The following is a 17,500-nucleotide window of genomic DNA, read 5'->3' as shown; positions in this document are numbered from 1 at the left end:
ACTCCCAGTGAAGAATATAGATTATTTAAATGAAGTTAAAGTTTTATCTGTATAATTTAATAAATATATTTTGCTGCATTTCATCTTAAAAATGATATCGTCATCATATGTAAATACGCGCTTTATAAAGCGGCTCAGGTTGTGTGATATTATAACTATAGTGCAAGTTTACAGTGGGGTGATTGTACTTATAAGTAATAACAGTTCTACAAGGAGCACTTGATTGACTGCGTTTAAAGTTCTTGGGATGAAACTGTTTCTGAACCGCGAGGTCCGTACAGGAAAGACTTTGAAACGTTTTGCCGTGGCTGAGGTAGCGTGCGCCTGATGCTGTATACCGATAATTCTCTTTCCGATCAGCTGCTGCTGTGATTCACACTCAGATACAGCGATATAAATACTCCGAGTGGTGCAGTGAGAGGAATATTGAAAAAGATGACCCGCTGTGGCAACTCCTAACGGGAGCAGCTGAAAGAAGAAGAAGAAGAAGAAGAAGAATGTGCAGTGAGAGTAACAACTGTAAAGCAGTTATGGTATTTGGAATACTATGGCTATTCCCTGGACCATTATATTGTTACGAGTTAATTACAATCAGATGCGTTACACTAATAAACAATATGCGGTTAGTTTCAGTGTATTTATAAAGGCGCGTCAGGAAAATAATGAGTAACCACACATGAACAGTAGCACTGCTTTGACGCTGGGTGCCGCCAGTCTGCAAAACCGAGCGGAGATCTCGCGTACGACAAGGCATGAGGTACCGTGGAAAAGTGCGTGGCTTTACACCAAGTTTAGGTTTTATACATCGCGATTTGAACGTGGAAAAGTCCTTACGCAACATTTCTGTGTGTACATACCGTTTATACATGAGGCCCCAGAACACCAATACGTGTGCCTTTACACCCAAGTGTTTGTGGAACAACAAATAGTTAGGATAGTTGTTACTTTATAAATTGATCGCATCACGTAACACACCTTACTTTTAATGTGTTGCCCTACTGCTCTACAGATTGCGTTGATGAGTTTAGCGCTGTATGTTCAGCTCATCAATGTAAATTTTGCAATTTCTGAAATATTGAGACAGATTATTTCAGCCAGGGGAAGGAATGACATGATCGTCCAAACATCTGCCTCAGGAAGTTTATCTTGTGGACGCTTCTGAGAATGTGAGCAGAGCAAATACATGTGCAGACTGATGGAGTGTAGCAGACTTGCGCAGATGAGAAAATCCGTAACCTGGTTAAGGGTTTACAAAGCCACATAATTGGATTATTCTTGTAGAGGTTTATCCGGATTCTCTGAGGTTATTTACCTGATTTCTCAAATCCGAATGGCACTTTATGGTCCATGTGAATAATTGAGTATGCGCTAACTGAAGGACTTTGTTTCTTTTATTTGCAGGTTTAATGCGGAACCTCAGGGTGCAGAAGAGCTTGGAGTGTGTTGGCCTACAGGGCTTTGGTAGGCCGCAGTGCTTTGCAGTGCATTCAGACACTGGGACTGTACTCGTTGCATCAAATCATGGAATTGCACAGCTGGACCCTCAGAGTAAACAGGTATTCATATACTTTAGAAATGCACACCAAAGTGTGACGTGCTTTTCCTTTACGTTACGTTATTCTTTTTTTTTCTCTCAAAATTTTGATTTGTTACTGTAACCTAAGAAATTAACCCAGTAGTTTGTGTCGAAGGTTTAAAAGACACATCTTTAAATTGCGAGATGAATTCTTCATAACATACACGCAGATCTTCTTCTATAATACGCTATCGTGGCTGTCTGTCTGTCCAGGATTTTAAGTCATATGTAGCTCGCAAACCGTTTGACCAATTGACCTGAAATTTGGTTCACATAAACTATGTGACGTCTACTATCCGCTTTTGAGGTGATGATCGACCTCCAAGGTCAAAGGTCAACCCAGGAAGGTCTGCGGTCCAAAATCAACTAACCTGTAGCCTGAAATTTGGTACACATATACTACGCTGAAACTCTGCACTATAGCTTTATATTAAAATCGAAGGTTTTTTGAATTATTCCTTTTTATTTTTATTTTATTTTATTATATAGGGTGGTCCAGATCTAATTATGCAATTTTCATTACGCTATAACTTTTTAAGTTTGTTACATAGAAAATCACCCGAAAAATCCCGGACCATCGAGAAGTGTACGAACTGAATACATGAAGAATCATCTTTGCACCCAGCTGGAATTATCCCCACATTAATCAAAGTCATCCAGATGATCTAGACCTGCATAATTAGATCTTGGACCACCCTGTAGAATCAACTCTCGGCAGCAGGGTGGCCGGTTGGTGCATGCGTTCTCATTTCCTACCACCTTCGCCGTCACTTCCCCTACCTCTTCATATTTTAAATCATTTTGCACATATTTGGTCAACGGACTGTGCTCAAGTCAACTGTATTCATGTGGTGCGCCATTACTGGTGTGACGATGCCGGCCCCCTACATACTCCCTCTTCCCACATGGGAGTCTGCTGAACCAACACCGTCGATAGTTATGGCCGAGATGAACTGACAAATGAGGACAAGTCACTGTTGATGCCAGAGGATGGTGAATAAAGTGCTCAAGTGCTTTTATGAAAAGAAAAGTTAAAACACAAGTAAAACCAACAGAAGTGTTCTAACAATACATAAATAACTCCATAAAAATCGTTATGAAAAGTGGGGATAAAAAAAATCAATAAATCCATTAAAAATCCAAGGTTAAAATTCAGACTGACTCCTCCTGATCTCGGCCCACCTCCTTTTCGTTCTCCCCGGCTCACCCATTGCTTGCTTAGCCGGCGGAGACTCGGCAGCCACCGGCTCCTTCCGGCCCACCTCCGCCTTGGCTGCCTCCAGGCATCACGGCCAGAACGTCCGAGGTCGGCTCTCCTCCCTTCTTCCTTCACGATCACGTGGTCGCACCTCGGAAGCCTAGGGAGGGCACCTGCCTTGCTCGCCACACTCCACCCGAATATTCAGTGACTTCAAACCATCCCATAGAGTTTCGATGATATTCAAGCAGTCTTTCCATGCTTGGCAGCCATCAAATTGAACTAAACTGGAGAGATTTTGTATGAAGAATGGTCAGAAATACCAACATCCAGAATCCAGACACTCATCACGGGCTATAGGAGGACAGCGTCTAGAGCAGGGGTAGTCAATTATGATTTAAGAAGGTCCGGATAGAGAAAATTTCCTCATGTACAGATCCGCAGCATCATCATGTTTAAGCTGCATTATAATTTTTACATTATAGTTAATTTATATATTTTGAAGTAGCATTGCCATCGTATCAACATCTGCACTGTATGAAGTCAACGACTCAAATCAAAAGAAGAAAGTTCAATGCCATTTCAACAATATTTATTTTCAGTGCAACTTTGGACACTGGAGGGCTACATACAATAAAATTAGGAAAAATAAATAACAGTAAAAGTAAGTAAAAGCAAGGTAACTTTGACATTCAACTAAGAATTATAAATAATAAGTACTTTCAAAATAATAATAATAATACTTTTTAACGTTTCAACAAAAAAAGACTTGGCCTCATATAAAATTAAAATATATAAGAGTTTTTAATATGTGCACAGCTGAACAGGCATAACCAGTTTCGCAGTAAATCTGATCATCAACTAAACCAATCTTCCCATCCTTCTTTCCCTCGTATCCCAATGCCTACTTTTTCTTGTTCAGTGAGAGAAATGAGCTCTTGCTCGGTGTGCCAGGATTTTAAATCTGGGCTGGAATGGTATCAGTGCCATCCTCATGCAAGATTGTCTTCACTGAATGTTTTTTGTGACGCATCTCTGAAGCAGGACTCGTTAGCGAGTTGTTGGCCAGTAAATGAATGTGTTAAATTCCTCGTTGACCGATCGTTAGTTGGCTTTAAGATCGCTTATTTTCTGTAGCCTAACTGGCGAATTTAGTGGGTAACTTTTCTCAAATGTAATTTTGTGCTTGGATTCATTGTGGTGTTTCACATTCCCGCTTTTAACCACTGCCACCATCTCAGAGCAGATGAGACACAGCGGTTCCAATCTTCCTACGGGAAGTATGAACATAAACGCCTCGGTCCATTCCGGATTAAAAGCCCGGTTTTCAGTGTCAAGCTTCCGTCGTTTAGCAAAAGCCATGACACACTGACTATTTCGTCGCTTTTCTCTCTCTTGTCTTCTCACTCCTGTATATTTTTCTCTCACAAGAGTGTCAGCTGGTTTTACTCAGAATGAAGGTTTTTCCGCTCCGCTATTCAGTGAAGGCCCGCACTACTCTGCCTGCGATTGGCTGAAATTCTTGCCTTCACTTTGACTAATATCAGTCTTCATGCTTAAACCCAACCAACAACTCGAACCCACGAAGGCAACAAGTACTGGCCAATCAGAGACACAAAGGAGGTCCCTTTCAATGAGTAGCGATGTAGAAACACTGGCAGAAAAGAGTCGCCGGTAAAAATGTAATCTCCGCCAAAACTAAATAAAACTTGAATGATATGTCTGTTCCGGGTCTGGGTCCGGACAGAACAGAGTCTGGGTCCAGACCTGGACCGCGGTCCGCCTATTAGTGACCTGTGGTCTAGAGGCTCAAAGGAGCAAAAGGAGGCTCAACTAAGTATTGATGTCATATCTCTGTTGAGGTGCCCACATTTATGCACCTCTCTAATTTTGTTATGATGCATGTTTCATATTTTCTGTTAATCCAATAAACATAATGTCACTGCTGAAATCCTACTGTGTCCATAAGGCATGTCATTTATTAAAAGGAAGTTGCTACTTTGAAAGCTCAGCCAATGAGAAACAAAAATCCAAAGAATTAGGAGGGGTTCCCAAACTTTTTCATATGACTGTATACACCCATGTCTCCGTGGGCACAGCGTCTTAATCACACGCAGCAGGAAGCCAATGAAGCGATTGAGAACGATCACATCTGCACGTGCAGGTGCGACTCACCCCAACTACCTCATTAACTCCCCGCAGTCGTGCAATCGCGCCCACAGAGGACATATCTTTATGGATTTAAAACCTGGCCCTGTTTTTTTTTTTTTGAAACCGCGGACCCGCTATACCAGGGGTGTCGAACTCTGGGCCTGGAGGGCCGCAGAGGCTGAAGGTTTTCATCCTAACCCTTTTCCTAATCGGTGACCAGGATTCACTGCTAATTCACTTTTTTTCCCTTCATTTTAACAGCCCTATTTTTAAGGAGTCAGACCTCTGAATTGATTTATTTCTTCATCAAATGGCAGCCAAACAGAAATGAGACGTGAAACGAGCCAACAGATGACCACCTAAACTGGAGCGTCAAACTCCAGCCAGTTTCACTGCAGTCACTTTAGTAATGAGAAGCCAATTCTTGCTGTTAATTAAACTCGTTATTTAATTCCATGGCTCATTGCTGCTCTCATTCTGCCACAGCAGACATTTCCAAAACTGTTGATTTTCTGCTTTTTCTAAGAACATCGTCAAAGTGTTTTGGTGACCTGAGAGATCAACCTTACTGAGAACTCCTCCTTTCTTTATTTTCACATATTGTGTGATGGGTACAGGTGAGCTGGTCATGTGGCACCTCGTTTTGTGTCTCATTATGGTTTAGCTGCTAATTATAGAAAAAGAGACAACTAAGGGGGCCTGAGTGAAGTTAATTAAAACTAAAGCAAAAGAAGTTCATTTGCAGCATAAAAGTGGTCACTAATGAAGAAGATGGTTAGAATGAAAACCTGCAGCCACTGCGGCCCTCCAGGACTGGAGTTTGACACCAGTGCGCGATACCACAACTGCTTGTTACATAAACCTCAGTAAAATAAAAAAAATATTTTGAGTTGAGTGTTAAAAATGGAAGTTTGTAATGAAAGGCAGATGTAAAAATAAGCACGACATTTTTCATTAATCTAGGGATACTGGTAAATATTTTTCTTATTCAGGTGCACAAGCACAAATCTCTAGATATTGTGAATTTTTTAAAGTAGTTAGGGTAGATTTTTGTAATTAAGAAAACTGTGCCATTTTATATAAAAATAAAAGGACCAAATATTACCTGAACGGAAGAGAATATTATTATATATTTATTTAGCAAACACCTTTATCCACAGTGAATAGATGTTGTGAATTTGTCCTCTAAAAAGCTCATTTCATCAGAAAGTAAGGCCGCCATCAGTCGATGGCGACTTTGCAAAGATTCCCTTGCTGTTTGTTGCTTTTGTTGTTGTGTTGTTTGTGACTGGTGAAGCCTTTGCAGGAGTGGCAGTCCCTGTGGCTGAGGTGGCACTTGTGGGTGGTCTCAGCTTTGTTTTTGCCGTGTACTGAAAATATTTGTGTGAGATCAAAAGATGACTATGATAAGAGAGATCCGAGTTTCAGCCTTTTATTCCTTGGCCTTTACATCTTGATATATTAAATAACAGAACAGAGCACATTTTGTATCAAGCCACCCGGTTACCCAGTGTTTCCCCGAAAATAAGACCTACTTGAAAATTAGCCCTAGCATGATTTTCAGGCTGCTCTGTAATATAAACCCTACCCCAAAAATAAGCCCTAGTCAGGATCATCAGCTGAAAAGTAAGGCGCCTAACGGCAGGTTTATACTTCACGCGATGTAACGCGTGTGCCCGAAACGGCCATTAAATTCCGAGGACATCTAGCCACAATATCTCTGAATAGGATGTTTAGTGATTACATCCATCAATTCGGCGAAGCGGCCAGTCTAGCAGCATCGGAGCAAGACAGAAACAAAATCTCTGGACGGGGCATCAGCTCATCGCAAGGTGAACACAGGCACACACGTACACTGGCGTCATTGAAACTTCACCAAATCCCCAAACCTTCATGTCTTTGGATGGAAAACTGAGCCCACTGTGCCAACCCACCAGGAAAATGTGCAAATTCCAGGCAATGATCACAAGGGACGTGACTCCCTGCGAGACCGGAGCGTTACCGCTCTGCCACCGTGCCAGTGTATGTGTAATTATTAACAGTATTCATTACTTAAAGTTAGCGATTTATCTGTAAATGTAACATACATATTTTAATGATGCTGCTTGCCGCTGCTGTCCGCTCAGGAGGAAGCCCCAGAAGCTCGTAGCAATTTAACAACTGGGTCGGTTTTTAAGATGACGTTTACGACGGTCTACTTTAATGACAAAGTAAACTACGAGATTAAAGTGGATATTTCGAGTTTAAAGCTGAATTTTCAACTTTATTCACAAAATAGACATTTTCATTATATCCTTTTTTTTTTTTTCCTATGTGGCTTAAATACGCCGCCATACATTGGTATTGTGAAGGTGCAAAAAAAAAAAAAGACGGCACAGAAGATGGTATGTGAGACTTTTAAAATGTATCGTGTCGTTACTTTGGGGAATATGCGACGCTTGAATATAAAAGCACCCCAAATGCATTTGTATGTCGGCATTTTGCTTCACCACATCGAGTCATTCATCAAACATTGAAACGCACACATCGAGTAGCAGGAAATTCAGGCTGGAATTCAGGGTTTGAATGTGGAGAGTTATGACGATATTCCAGAAGAAGATGACATGACTGTATTTGGATAAATGTATATTGGTGTACATGAATAAATATAAGATATCCCCTGAAAATAAGCCCTTGTGCATCTTTTGGTGCAAAATTAATATAAGACCCTGTCTTATTTTCGGGGAAACACGGTATTCAATTAAGCTAAAGTATTGGAACAGATAGGTAGTGAAAACCCAGTAATACTCCGTGAACACTCCGTACTGACCCCTACTCTCTCTCCTGTTCTTTTTCTGGTTTTCTGTGATGGTGATCTGCGCCATCACCACTTAATCAAAGCACCGTGATGTTCCCTACATCGATGGATTAAAGGCCAAAAGTCCATGTGACCGTCATCATCAAGTCCTTCCATGAGAACCCTGAATACCATGAGGACTGATCATTTATGTTAGGTAGAATGCCTAGAGGGGGCTGGGTGGTCTCATGGCCTCGGACCCCCTGCAGATTTTATTTTTTCTCCAGCTGTCCGGAGTTTTTTTTGGTTTTTTTCTGTCCTCCCTGGCCATTGGACCTTACTTTTATTCTATGTTAATTAGTGTTCTCTTATTTTAATTCTTACTTTGTCTTTTTTCTCTTTCTTCATCATGTAAAGCACTTTGAGCTCCATTATTTGTATGAAAATGCGCTATTTAAATAAATGTTGTTGTAATGCATTCAACTAAGTTGCACCACCCTTTGCAGAGCCTTGTGGTCCTGCCACATGCTGTTCCCTAACCAGGCAGTAATACTTCCTGCCAGGGTATACTTGATGGTGGACGTGTAGAAGTTCTTTAGTAATTGGGAGGGTAGCATGTAATCCCGGAGGTGTCTGAGTTGGTAAAGACTTACCAGGACAGCCTGCTTCAAATCATCCCATAGATTTTCGATGATATTCAAGTCAGGGGACTGTGACGGCCATTCCAGAACATTGGACTTTTCCCTTTGCATGAATGCCTTTGTAGATTTCGAACTGTGTTTTGGGTCATTGTCTTGTTGGAATATCCAACCCCTGCGTAACTTCAACTTTGTGACTAATGCTTGAACATTATCCTGAAGAATTTGTTGATATTGGGTTGAATTCATGTGACCCTCGACTTTAACAAGGGCCCCAGTCCCTGAACTGGCCACACAGCCCCACAGCATGATGGGACCTCCACTAAATTTGACAGTAGGTAGCCGGTGTTTGTCTTGGAATGCAGTGTTCTTCTTCCGCCATGCAAAGCGCTTCTTGTTCTGACCAAATAACTCCATTTTTGTCTCATCAGTCCAAAGCACTTTGTTCCAAAATGAATCTGACTTGTCTAAATGAGCATTTGATACAACAAGCGACTCTGTTTGTGGCGTGAGTGCAGAAAGGGCTTCTTTCTCATCACCCTGCCATACAGATGTTCTAAATTGTAGAACGATGTACAGATACACCATCTGCAGCAAGATGTTCTTGCAGGTCTTTGGAGGTGATCTGTGGGTTGTCTCTCACAATCCTGCCTCTGCATATGCCGCTCCTGTATTTTTCTTGGCCTACCATACCTGAGGTTTAACAGCAACAGTGCCTGTGGCCTTCCATTTCCTGATTCCATTCCTTACAGTTGAAACTGACAGTTTAAACCTCTGAGATGGCTTTTTGTAACCTTCCCCTAAACCATGAGACTGAACAATCTTTGTTTTCAGATCTTTGGAGAGTTGCTTTGAGGATCCCATGCAGTCACTTTTCAGAGGAGAGTCGAAGGGAAGCACAGCTTGCAATTGACCACCTTAAATACCTTTTCTCATGCTTGGACACACTTGTCTATGAAGTTCAAGGCTTCACGAGCTAATCCAACCAAACACAAACCCAAATTTTAGCACAGCCAGTTTTTCACATTTGATTTAATTTAATACAACGAAGTATTGCTTCACTAAAAATTTTTGTTCGGAAAACACCCCGGTACTCCGATGTTCCTAGGAAATGAAACACAACAACAACAACATTTATTTATATAGCACATTTTCATACAAACAGTAGCTCAAAGTGCTTTACATATTAAAGAATAGAAAAATGAAAGACACAATTATAAAACAAAATAAATCAACATTAACATCGAATAAGAGTAAGGTTCAATGGCCAGGGGGGACAGAAAAAACAAAAAAACTTCAGACGGCTGGAGAAAAAATAAAATCTGTAGGGATTCCAGACCATGAGACTGCCCAGTCCCCTCAGTCACATACCACTGTGATCTTTTTTTGTTGAAAATAGAGTAAATTATGCAGGCTGAGAGTGGTTCCCAAACTTTTCCATATTACTTTACTTATTATCTGCACAAACAACATACAGTGTTTTAAATATATCTCAGACCAAAATATATTACTTTTAGTCTACAAGAATACATCTAAACATACAAAGGCTCAGCATCCTCGACTATAGGCCATTTATCAGACAATAATGCCTTACTTTACATACTTTTCCCTACTATTGGGTGGAGCTCTCACCCTCAGCCTTAATAAACCTCGCAGCACACAGTGTATGGCAAACCTCTAGCTGCACCAGGTGCTCAAAGAAATCTACCTTATTACTTCAATCACTCTAGTCCAGGGGTCTCCAGCCTTTTTTCCCCTAAAGAGCTACTTTTACAAAATGAAAATGGCCGAGAGCTACTCATGTTTTCTAACGTTTACTCTCATAGCTTATTTCAACCCAAACAAACTGAATAAGCTTGTTTTGCCTGAACATTTACAAAATGTTGATGTCCACAACTCACATTTTGCACTGAAACATCACAAAAAAATATTTAGTTCACCTGCAAAAGTGCAGTCTGTATGCACTTTCTAGATACACTACACTATTGAATTAAAACATGAATTCTGTCAAAACAAAACAATGCAATTACAAATACACAGATATGACTTATTCACTTGTCATTTTGTCACATGTAACTGTTTCACTTTATTCACATGTCCAGTCGCATGTGTGATGTGTTTTTGAGTTCGTCAGATGACTGGCACTGAGGTATATGGTGGAGTGTAGCGACTCCGGTTCACTCTTATGGAGTCATTTAAATGTTCGTCTGTCAGTCTTGTTCTGAACTTTGATTTCATGACATTCACGTCAGACTCACAGAGGTATGGAGACCCAAACAAAGCAGACATTTTCAGAGCTGCTTGGTGAAGATTCTTATAGTTATCGGGCTCTACTAAGCTCCAGAAAAGCTGAGAATGCTGTTGAGACTTTAACTGCACATTATTCTGAAGGTTTACTAATATATAATATAGAAAATCCAATGTCTCTCTGTCTGTATGTCTGTTCGCGTTTCAAAAGAGAACTACTTAACGGATTTAGATCAGGTTTTTTTCTATAATTTGCTTGAACATTCCAGTTGATTTTTTTGTGACTTGTCTCATTTCGCTATGTATCATAGTTTGCTTGCGGCACCGATTTTATTTGCGTGAATCCGAGATCCACACAATGGGCCAGGGGAAGGGGCCTTCCTCACTTATTTGCCAGCTTCGGGGTGTGTTCCTTAACTCCACTTAGCTAGCGAATGAGAGAACATTTGAATTAAACTTTGTTTAATATTTAAAGTATTACTTAGGTCTTGATGAGTTTGAGTCCGGATATTCTCTTAAGTGTATGCCACATTGAAAAGATAGATTGCATTTCAGATTGTGGATTATGATGCGATTTTTGGAAAGATCGCCTACCCCTAATTTGACTAATCAAGTTTTCGAATTTATGTAGGATTCTTTAACCCTTTGGCGATCTACTTGCTAAGGGTTTGCGAGCTACTGGTAGCTCGCAGGCGACGTGTTGGAGACCCCCCTGCTCTAGACATTAAGACAAAGCATAGAAAGTTAAAAGCAGCATGGTATTTATTATAGGAATAATAATACCAGTAGAACAAAGAATAATAGAAAATAGGATTGATAGTAAAGTCAGGATATATATAACCTTTAGAGAAAGCTTACGAAAAGGTAAAGATGACAGGGATGAATGTTGCAGGTGGCTTGTGATCGAGCACTCGCAGCTGTTCATGAGATGCTTTTATGATGATCAGGTGGAAATGGCTGCACGATGCCAGTGCCCTCTTCTGACACCGCTCTGTTCTCTTCTCCTGACATCTTCATCCCTTTTTCTTCCTCCCTCCTAATGTTGCTCTTCAAAGAGGAATATTTATTATAAAATTCTACCCGGGGGTTTTGCAAGATGTGATTGTTAGGTATTCTGATTGGCTGACTGTCAATATGATTAATGAATTCACTGTCCGTTTTCTTAAACAATAAAACCTTTAATGTTGCTTAATACATACTGGCATGTCTTCCTTTCCCAGGCTGTAAAACAAATGTAGCAACTTGTTGTCCCAGATGCCCAGGTTATAAACTAATTGATAGCCTTAGGCACCAGCATGTCTTCCTTTCTTTGTTGGAACAGCAGTTTTAAAAGTGAGGTACAATCGGGAAGAGGATATGCTTTGATGTGTCCTAAATGTATTTCATCTGTTGTTGTCTTGAGCAAAATATAATGAAAATGCATAACACAATTTACAAATTTTGTACCCCAAAACACCATGTTTCTGAAGAAATAACTTTGAGATGAAAAATACAAAACGTATTCTTTAAAACAGACAGAGAAATATGCCTCAAAATTTCAATTACAGGTTAGATCACTGTTTTAAATTTAGCTTGAGAGAGGTTATTTCAATTTGAATATTAAGATTGATATAGTTTGTTAATCCCTAAGAGAAATTTGTCTTTTCACAAAACCTGGGGGGGTTGGGGTCAGCCTCAGGAGCAACTTTCAGGTTAACAACAACAACATCATTTATTTCTATAGCACGTTTTCATACAAATGATGTAGCTCAAAGTGCTTTACAAGATGAAGAAAGATAAATATAAAAATAAGATTTGGCAAGAATAAAGTAACGTCCGATGGCCAGGAGGACAGAAACAACAAAAAAAACTCCAGAGGGCTGGAGGAAAAAAAAAATCTGCAGGGGTTCCAAGGCCAGAAATCCACCTGACCAGCCACCACTAGACATTCTACCTAACAGAAATGATCTCGATTAGTCCTCATGGTTTTCAGGCTTCACGTGGAAGAATTAGATGATGACAGTCATGTGAATAGCTGGCCTTCAATCCGTCAATGTAGGGACTGCATGGTGCCCTGATCAGGTGGTGAAAAAATTGAAAAAAGAACAGCAGAAAAAGTAGGGGTTAGTGCGGATTGCGGAGCCATGACAAAAAAATAATTTATACAGAATATCAGGGTTACACTAAAATGAAGCTATGAGAAAGCTATGTTAAAATACAGTAATCCCTCGCTATATCGCGCTTCGACTTTCGCGGCTTCACTCTATCGCAGATTTTAAATGTAAGCACATCTAAATATATATCGGATTTTTAGCTGGTTCACGCTTTCTGGACAATGGGTCTTTAATTTATGGTACATGCTTCCTCAGTTTGATTGCCCAGTTGATTTCTTACAAGGGACGCTATTGGCGGATGGTTTAGAAGCTACCCAATCAGAGCATGTATTACATATTAACTAAAACTCCTGGGGGTCTGGAACGCAACCCCCGCGATCGAGGAGGGATTACTGTATTTAGAAGGTTGTAAACAGGTTTTTCTATGCTCTTAACTGCGAAAATATTCGATTTATAAATAAAGAATCCTACTTCGCGGAAATTCATTTATCGCGGCAGAGTCTGGAACGGATTAACCGCGATAAACAAGGGTTGACTGTAATGGGTTTTTAGCAGTTTTTTTAAAGTGCGCCACCGTATTAGCCTGGCAAATTTCTATCGGTCAGCTATTCCAAATTTTAGGTGCATAACAGCAGGCGGCCACCACTTCTTTTAAGTTTAGCTCTTGGAGTTAAAAGCAGACCTTCACTTGAAGATCTAAGATTATGATTTGGAGTGTAAGGTGAGAGGCATTCCAAGATCTAGGATGGAGCGAGATTATTGAAGGCTTTGTAAACCATAAGCAGTATTTTAAAGTCAATTCTAAATGACACTGGTAACCAGTGTAACGACGCGAAGACTGGTGTGATGTTCTTGGATTTTTAGATAGATAGATAGATAGATAGATACTTTATTAATCCCATTTTCCTAGTTAAGATTCTGGCAGCTGCATTCTGCACTCTTTGCAATTGATTGATGTCTTTTTTGGGTGGTCCTGAGAGGAGTGCGTTACAAGAATCTACTCGACTGAAAACAAAGGCGTGAACTCATTTTTCTGTATCTTGCAAAGTTATAAGAGGTCTAACTTTTCCGATTTTTCTTAAGTGAAAAAATTCTGTCCTAGTGATCTGATTAATATGTGATTTAAAATTTCGGTCCGAGTCAATAATTACCCCCAAATTCTTTACCTCTGTCTTGAATTTTTAGCTTAATGGATCAAGTTTATTTCTAAGGTTAAGGGCCTTACTCAAAGGCCCAACAGAGTAGGATCCCTTCTGGTAGTATTGGGATTTGAACCGACAGCCTTCCAGATGCCAGCACAGAGCCGTTACACTGCAGTACAGTGGAACCTTGGGTCAAGACCTTGAACAGAGAAAACTAACATTGCAAGAGTTCATGCAACAGCCTTACAAACCGCTCGCTGTAAACACTTTTTTTTTAAATGAGTTTTAAGCACAGGGAAAAAAATGAAAATTTAAAAAATATCCTTCATTTATTCAAAAACTAACCATAAACAACCAAGAAAACTAACCTTGCATGCACGCACGTCTGACCGAGAACAATGTATTGTACAAGGAGAGACTGAACACGTGCAGAAATCATCAGCACGTACTAACCGGAAGGGAAACTGGCTTGTTCGTCACCCGAGTGTGTGGTCGAGAACAGATGCAAAAGTTTGGTGATCTTTTTGGTCGTAACCCGATTTGTACGTGGTCCGAGACGTTTGTGACCTGAGGTTCCACTGTATATCCCAAATATGTTGTATACAGTATTATATTTCCCTCTTTTACACACCTGAAAGACACTCCTGTCAGCAAATAGATCTTCAGTACTGTTTTGTCTTGGTAGAGTTCTCTATTGCTCTACTTTCCCCTTTCGTATTATTAAAAGTGCAGCCTTTGTCAGAATGCCTCAAATCTCACAGACTTACCACTGATATAAGATATTGTACCCTATAACGTCTCCCCGCCTTCTCTTCTGCATTTATAACCTCAGGCAATTAGGTATAGTAAACAACAAGCAGGAGTTAAGTTACAACTTTAAATAATACATTATTGATAATATTCATAAATAATAACAATAAGCAAAGTACAAGTGAATATTGGGAACCGTACAGCCTGATAAATGCTGATGTGTAGTTTCAGGTGGCACACAGACTTGTTTATTATTGAAAACGTCTCTAGCTAAGGCATCTTTCTTCAGAACAGGCCACATGCCTGTCTCAATATGGCCGCCGAGTTGTGCTTCTCAGTGGGGTCTTTTTCAGTTCATGGTGTGTGGGATCCTCCTTCATCAGATGACAGAAAGGGGGTAAAGCAAGCAAATTTATAGATTCTCTGTCCAAACCCTACAGCTAATAGGGCATCGTGGTACTTAATGGCTTCAGGCAACTTTAGACCAATAGAATTCTGGTGCCCCCAATACCATTTGTTAAGGTGAAGCTTGCCAGCGAGGTAGTTGGCCTCCATGCGGGGGTTCATTGAGCGAGACCTGCAGAGAATCGCTTGCCAAACTGGTTTTAGGCCCTTCACCTGACCCTGTCATAAAATTACAAAGACTCTGCCCTAAAAAGGGGGAGAGGGTTCTTAACCATCAAACCATTGCTGTTCTTCTCGATGACAGAACACTAATGTCTTAAGTTACAAATAAAGACATACAAAATATTTATCAGCTTATATACCAAATTTTGCACCACAACAGGTACTCGGTACAAGAGACTGAAACAGTAGTGCACATGGCTGTGGCTTGTGCCTGTCTAAACCAACGGTGGCATGGCGGTCTGAGCAAATCTCTTAACGCATGTCACACTGTGACAAAATATTTAAAAAAAACAAAAATATGATATCTGTGTCTTTGATAAAGCAAACAAATAACAGAAAACACTCTAACTTTCAAATCAGTTAAAACATGCATACATGTTCTAACTTCATTAAACAAGGTAGTTCTTTTTGCCACAGTTAAATTATATGGACTAGGGGGATTTGACCCCTCTGCTCGCTTGCCAACCCCCAGGCCGGCGCTACGCGCAAGCCACCTTGCTGTTGTGCCGCTCGCGTATGGGAAGCGGATGTACAGTTTAATCAAATTGTTATTTTCATGGGAATTGTCACATATTTTACATTACAGCAAGTAATTAACCATAATAACAAATAGTAAAATGTAATAATTTGAAAGTAAATTATGTGTCAGGTTCCGTTCGAGTTTTTCATTGCATTATACTATTTCGTTCTATTTGGCTTTGCGCAAATATTTTTTAAACTTCAGTAAAAACACTTTTTTGAATAAAATTTTCATCAATATTGCATTGAATTTGGATTCTGTGTTTGTACTTACATTTGTGACAACACAACGTATAACTGCCTGTGAGAAACCGACTTTTTTGAATGTTTGTCTATGAGATTTGTGTGCAAATTTGTCTTTGCAAAATCTATTCTGATGGGAAATGGTTAGCGTTGTAATACAAATGGCATATCAAGATCTCCGTTGGTGTCCAATGTTATCCACGGAAGATGTACTACATTACCTTTCTTGGATACATCCTTCTTTCTACAGTAATTCGTATGGTGTTAACGGTTGTAGATATTCTTCGTGATATTGTAAGTTGATGTTTTCATCTTCCGCACCATCACCACCAACTGTTTCAGTATAGTCTATTGATACTCATTTAACCAATTTGCTGTGTAACCGATCAGCAATTTTCACGTTAATTCGTTTGACTTCATCGTTTCTCGGTGCTAGGATTGCCTGCGTACTCATTTCTTCTGTTGATAACCCTTTGGGATGAAATTCTTCAATAGGATTTGGACATAAAACGTCTTCTTTAATTGGGAACTTAAAGTGAGGAAAACGTAAAAATTTATAAGAGCTGAGAGAGCAGGAAATGTGTCTGTCAAAGGCATTCACACGAATGAGGGCAGGATTTGAAACAATTTCATGTCAAAAGTTTTGTCTCGCAGGACTTGAAAAATCAAAAATCTCTTTGAAAAAGTCTCATCTCTTCGGAGGATTTTTAGAGAGACAAACTGAGAAACATTTTTGCGGTTATTTAAATGTCGTTAATGGTATTTGTGTCCATTTTCGTGACGATGTCTGATTTAGATTAGATAGCTAATTTAGACATCCTAGAGTTGTCCTTTTGGAGTCGTGTGCTGAATTGGAACCGACATTACGGAGACTATTGTAAGAGTTAAATTTGAACCCTGCTCTATGTGTGCACCTGGCATGTGTCTGAGTCTCATATCCTTTTGAGCTTATGCTTAAAAGCTGATGCTATTATTTGTTATTCACTATGATAAAATGTGTTTCGTGTTTTGAACCAAGCTGGATCATAATAAGTATGTACAGTGGTGTGAAAAACTATTTGCCCCCTTCCTGATTTCTTATTCTTTTGCATGTTTGTCACACAAAATGTTTCTGATCATCAAACACATTTAACCATTAGTCAAATATAACACAAGTAAACACAAAATGCAGTTTTTAAATGATGGTTTTTATTATTTAGGGAGAAACCTACATGGCCCTGTGTGAAAAAGTAATTGCCCCCTGAACCTAATAACTGGTTGGGCCACCCTTAGCAGCAATAACTGCAATCAAGCACAGCACAGCAAGCCTTCCAGGTCCTGAAGCAGCAAAACAACCCCAGACCATCACACTACCACCACCATATTTTACTGTTGGCATGATGTTCTTTTTCTGAAATGCTGTGTTCCTTTTACGCCAGATGTAACGGGACATTTGCCTTCCAAAAAGTTCAACTTTTGTCTCATCAGTCCACAAGGTATTTTCCCAAAAGTCTTGGCAATCATTGAGATGTTTCTTAGCAAAATTGAGACGAGCCCTAAT

The 17,500-nt window shown here is 39.9% G+C and overlaps 1 protein-coding gene across 1 annotated transcript in view; it reads left to right on the top strand.

Annotated features, from left to right (window-relative positions):
• elp1 (elongator acetyltransferase complex subunit 1) overlaps window positions 1–17,500 on the top strand; it is a 210,443-nt gene that overhangs the window by 13,005 nt on the left and 179,938 nt on the right. Inside the window, exon 2 of the mRNA XM_039758179.1 lies at window positions 1,402–1,556. Coding sequence (XP_039614113.1) covers window positions 1,407–1,556 — 150 coding nt within the window. The 5' untranslated portion in view covers window positions 1,402–1,406. The remainder of the gene's footprint in view (window positions 1–1,401; window positions 1,557–17,500) is intronic.

Source organism: Polypterus senegalus, chromosome 7 (assembly GCF_016835505.1).
Source record: "Polypterus senegalus isolate Bchr_013 chromosome 7, ASM1683550v1, whole genome shotgun sequence".
NCBI classification, from domain to species: domain Eukaryota; kingdom Metazoa; phylum Chordata; class Cladistia; order Polypteriformes; family Polypteridae; genus Polypterus; species Polypterus senegalus.
Note: the sequence above shows the minus strand (reverse complement) of the source record. Positions and strands in the feature narration are given on the sequence as shown.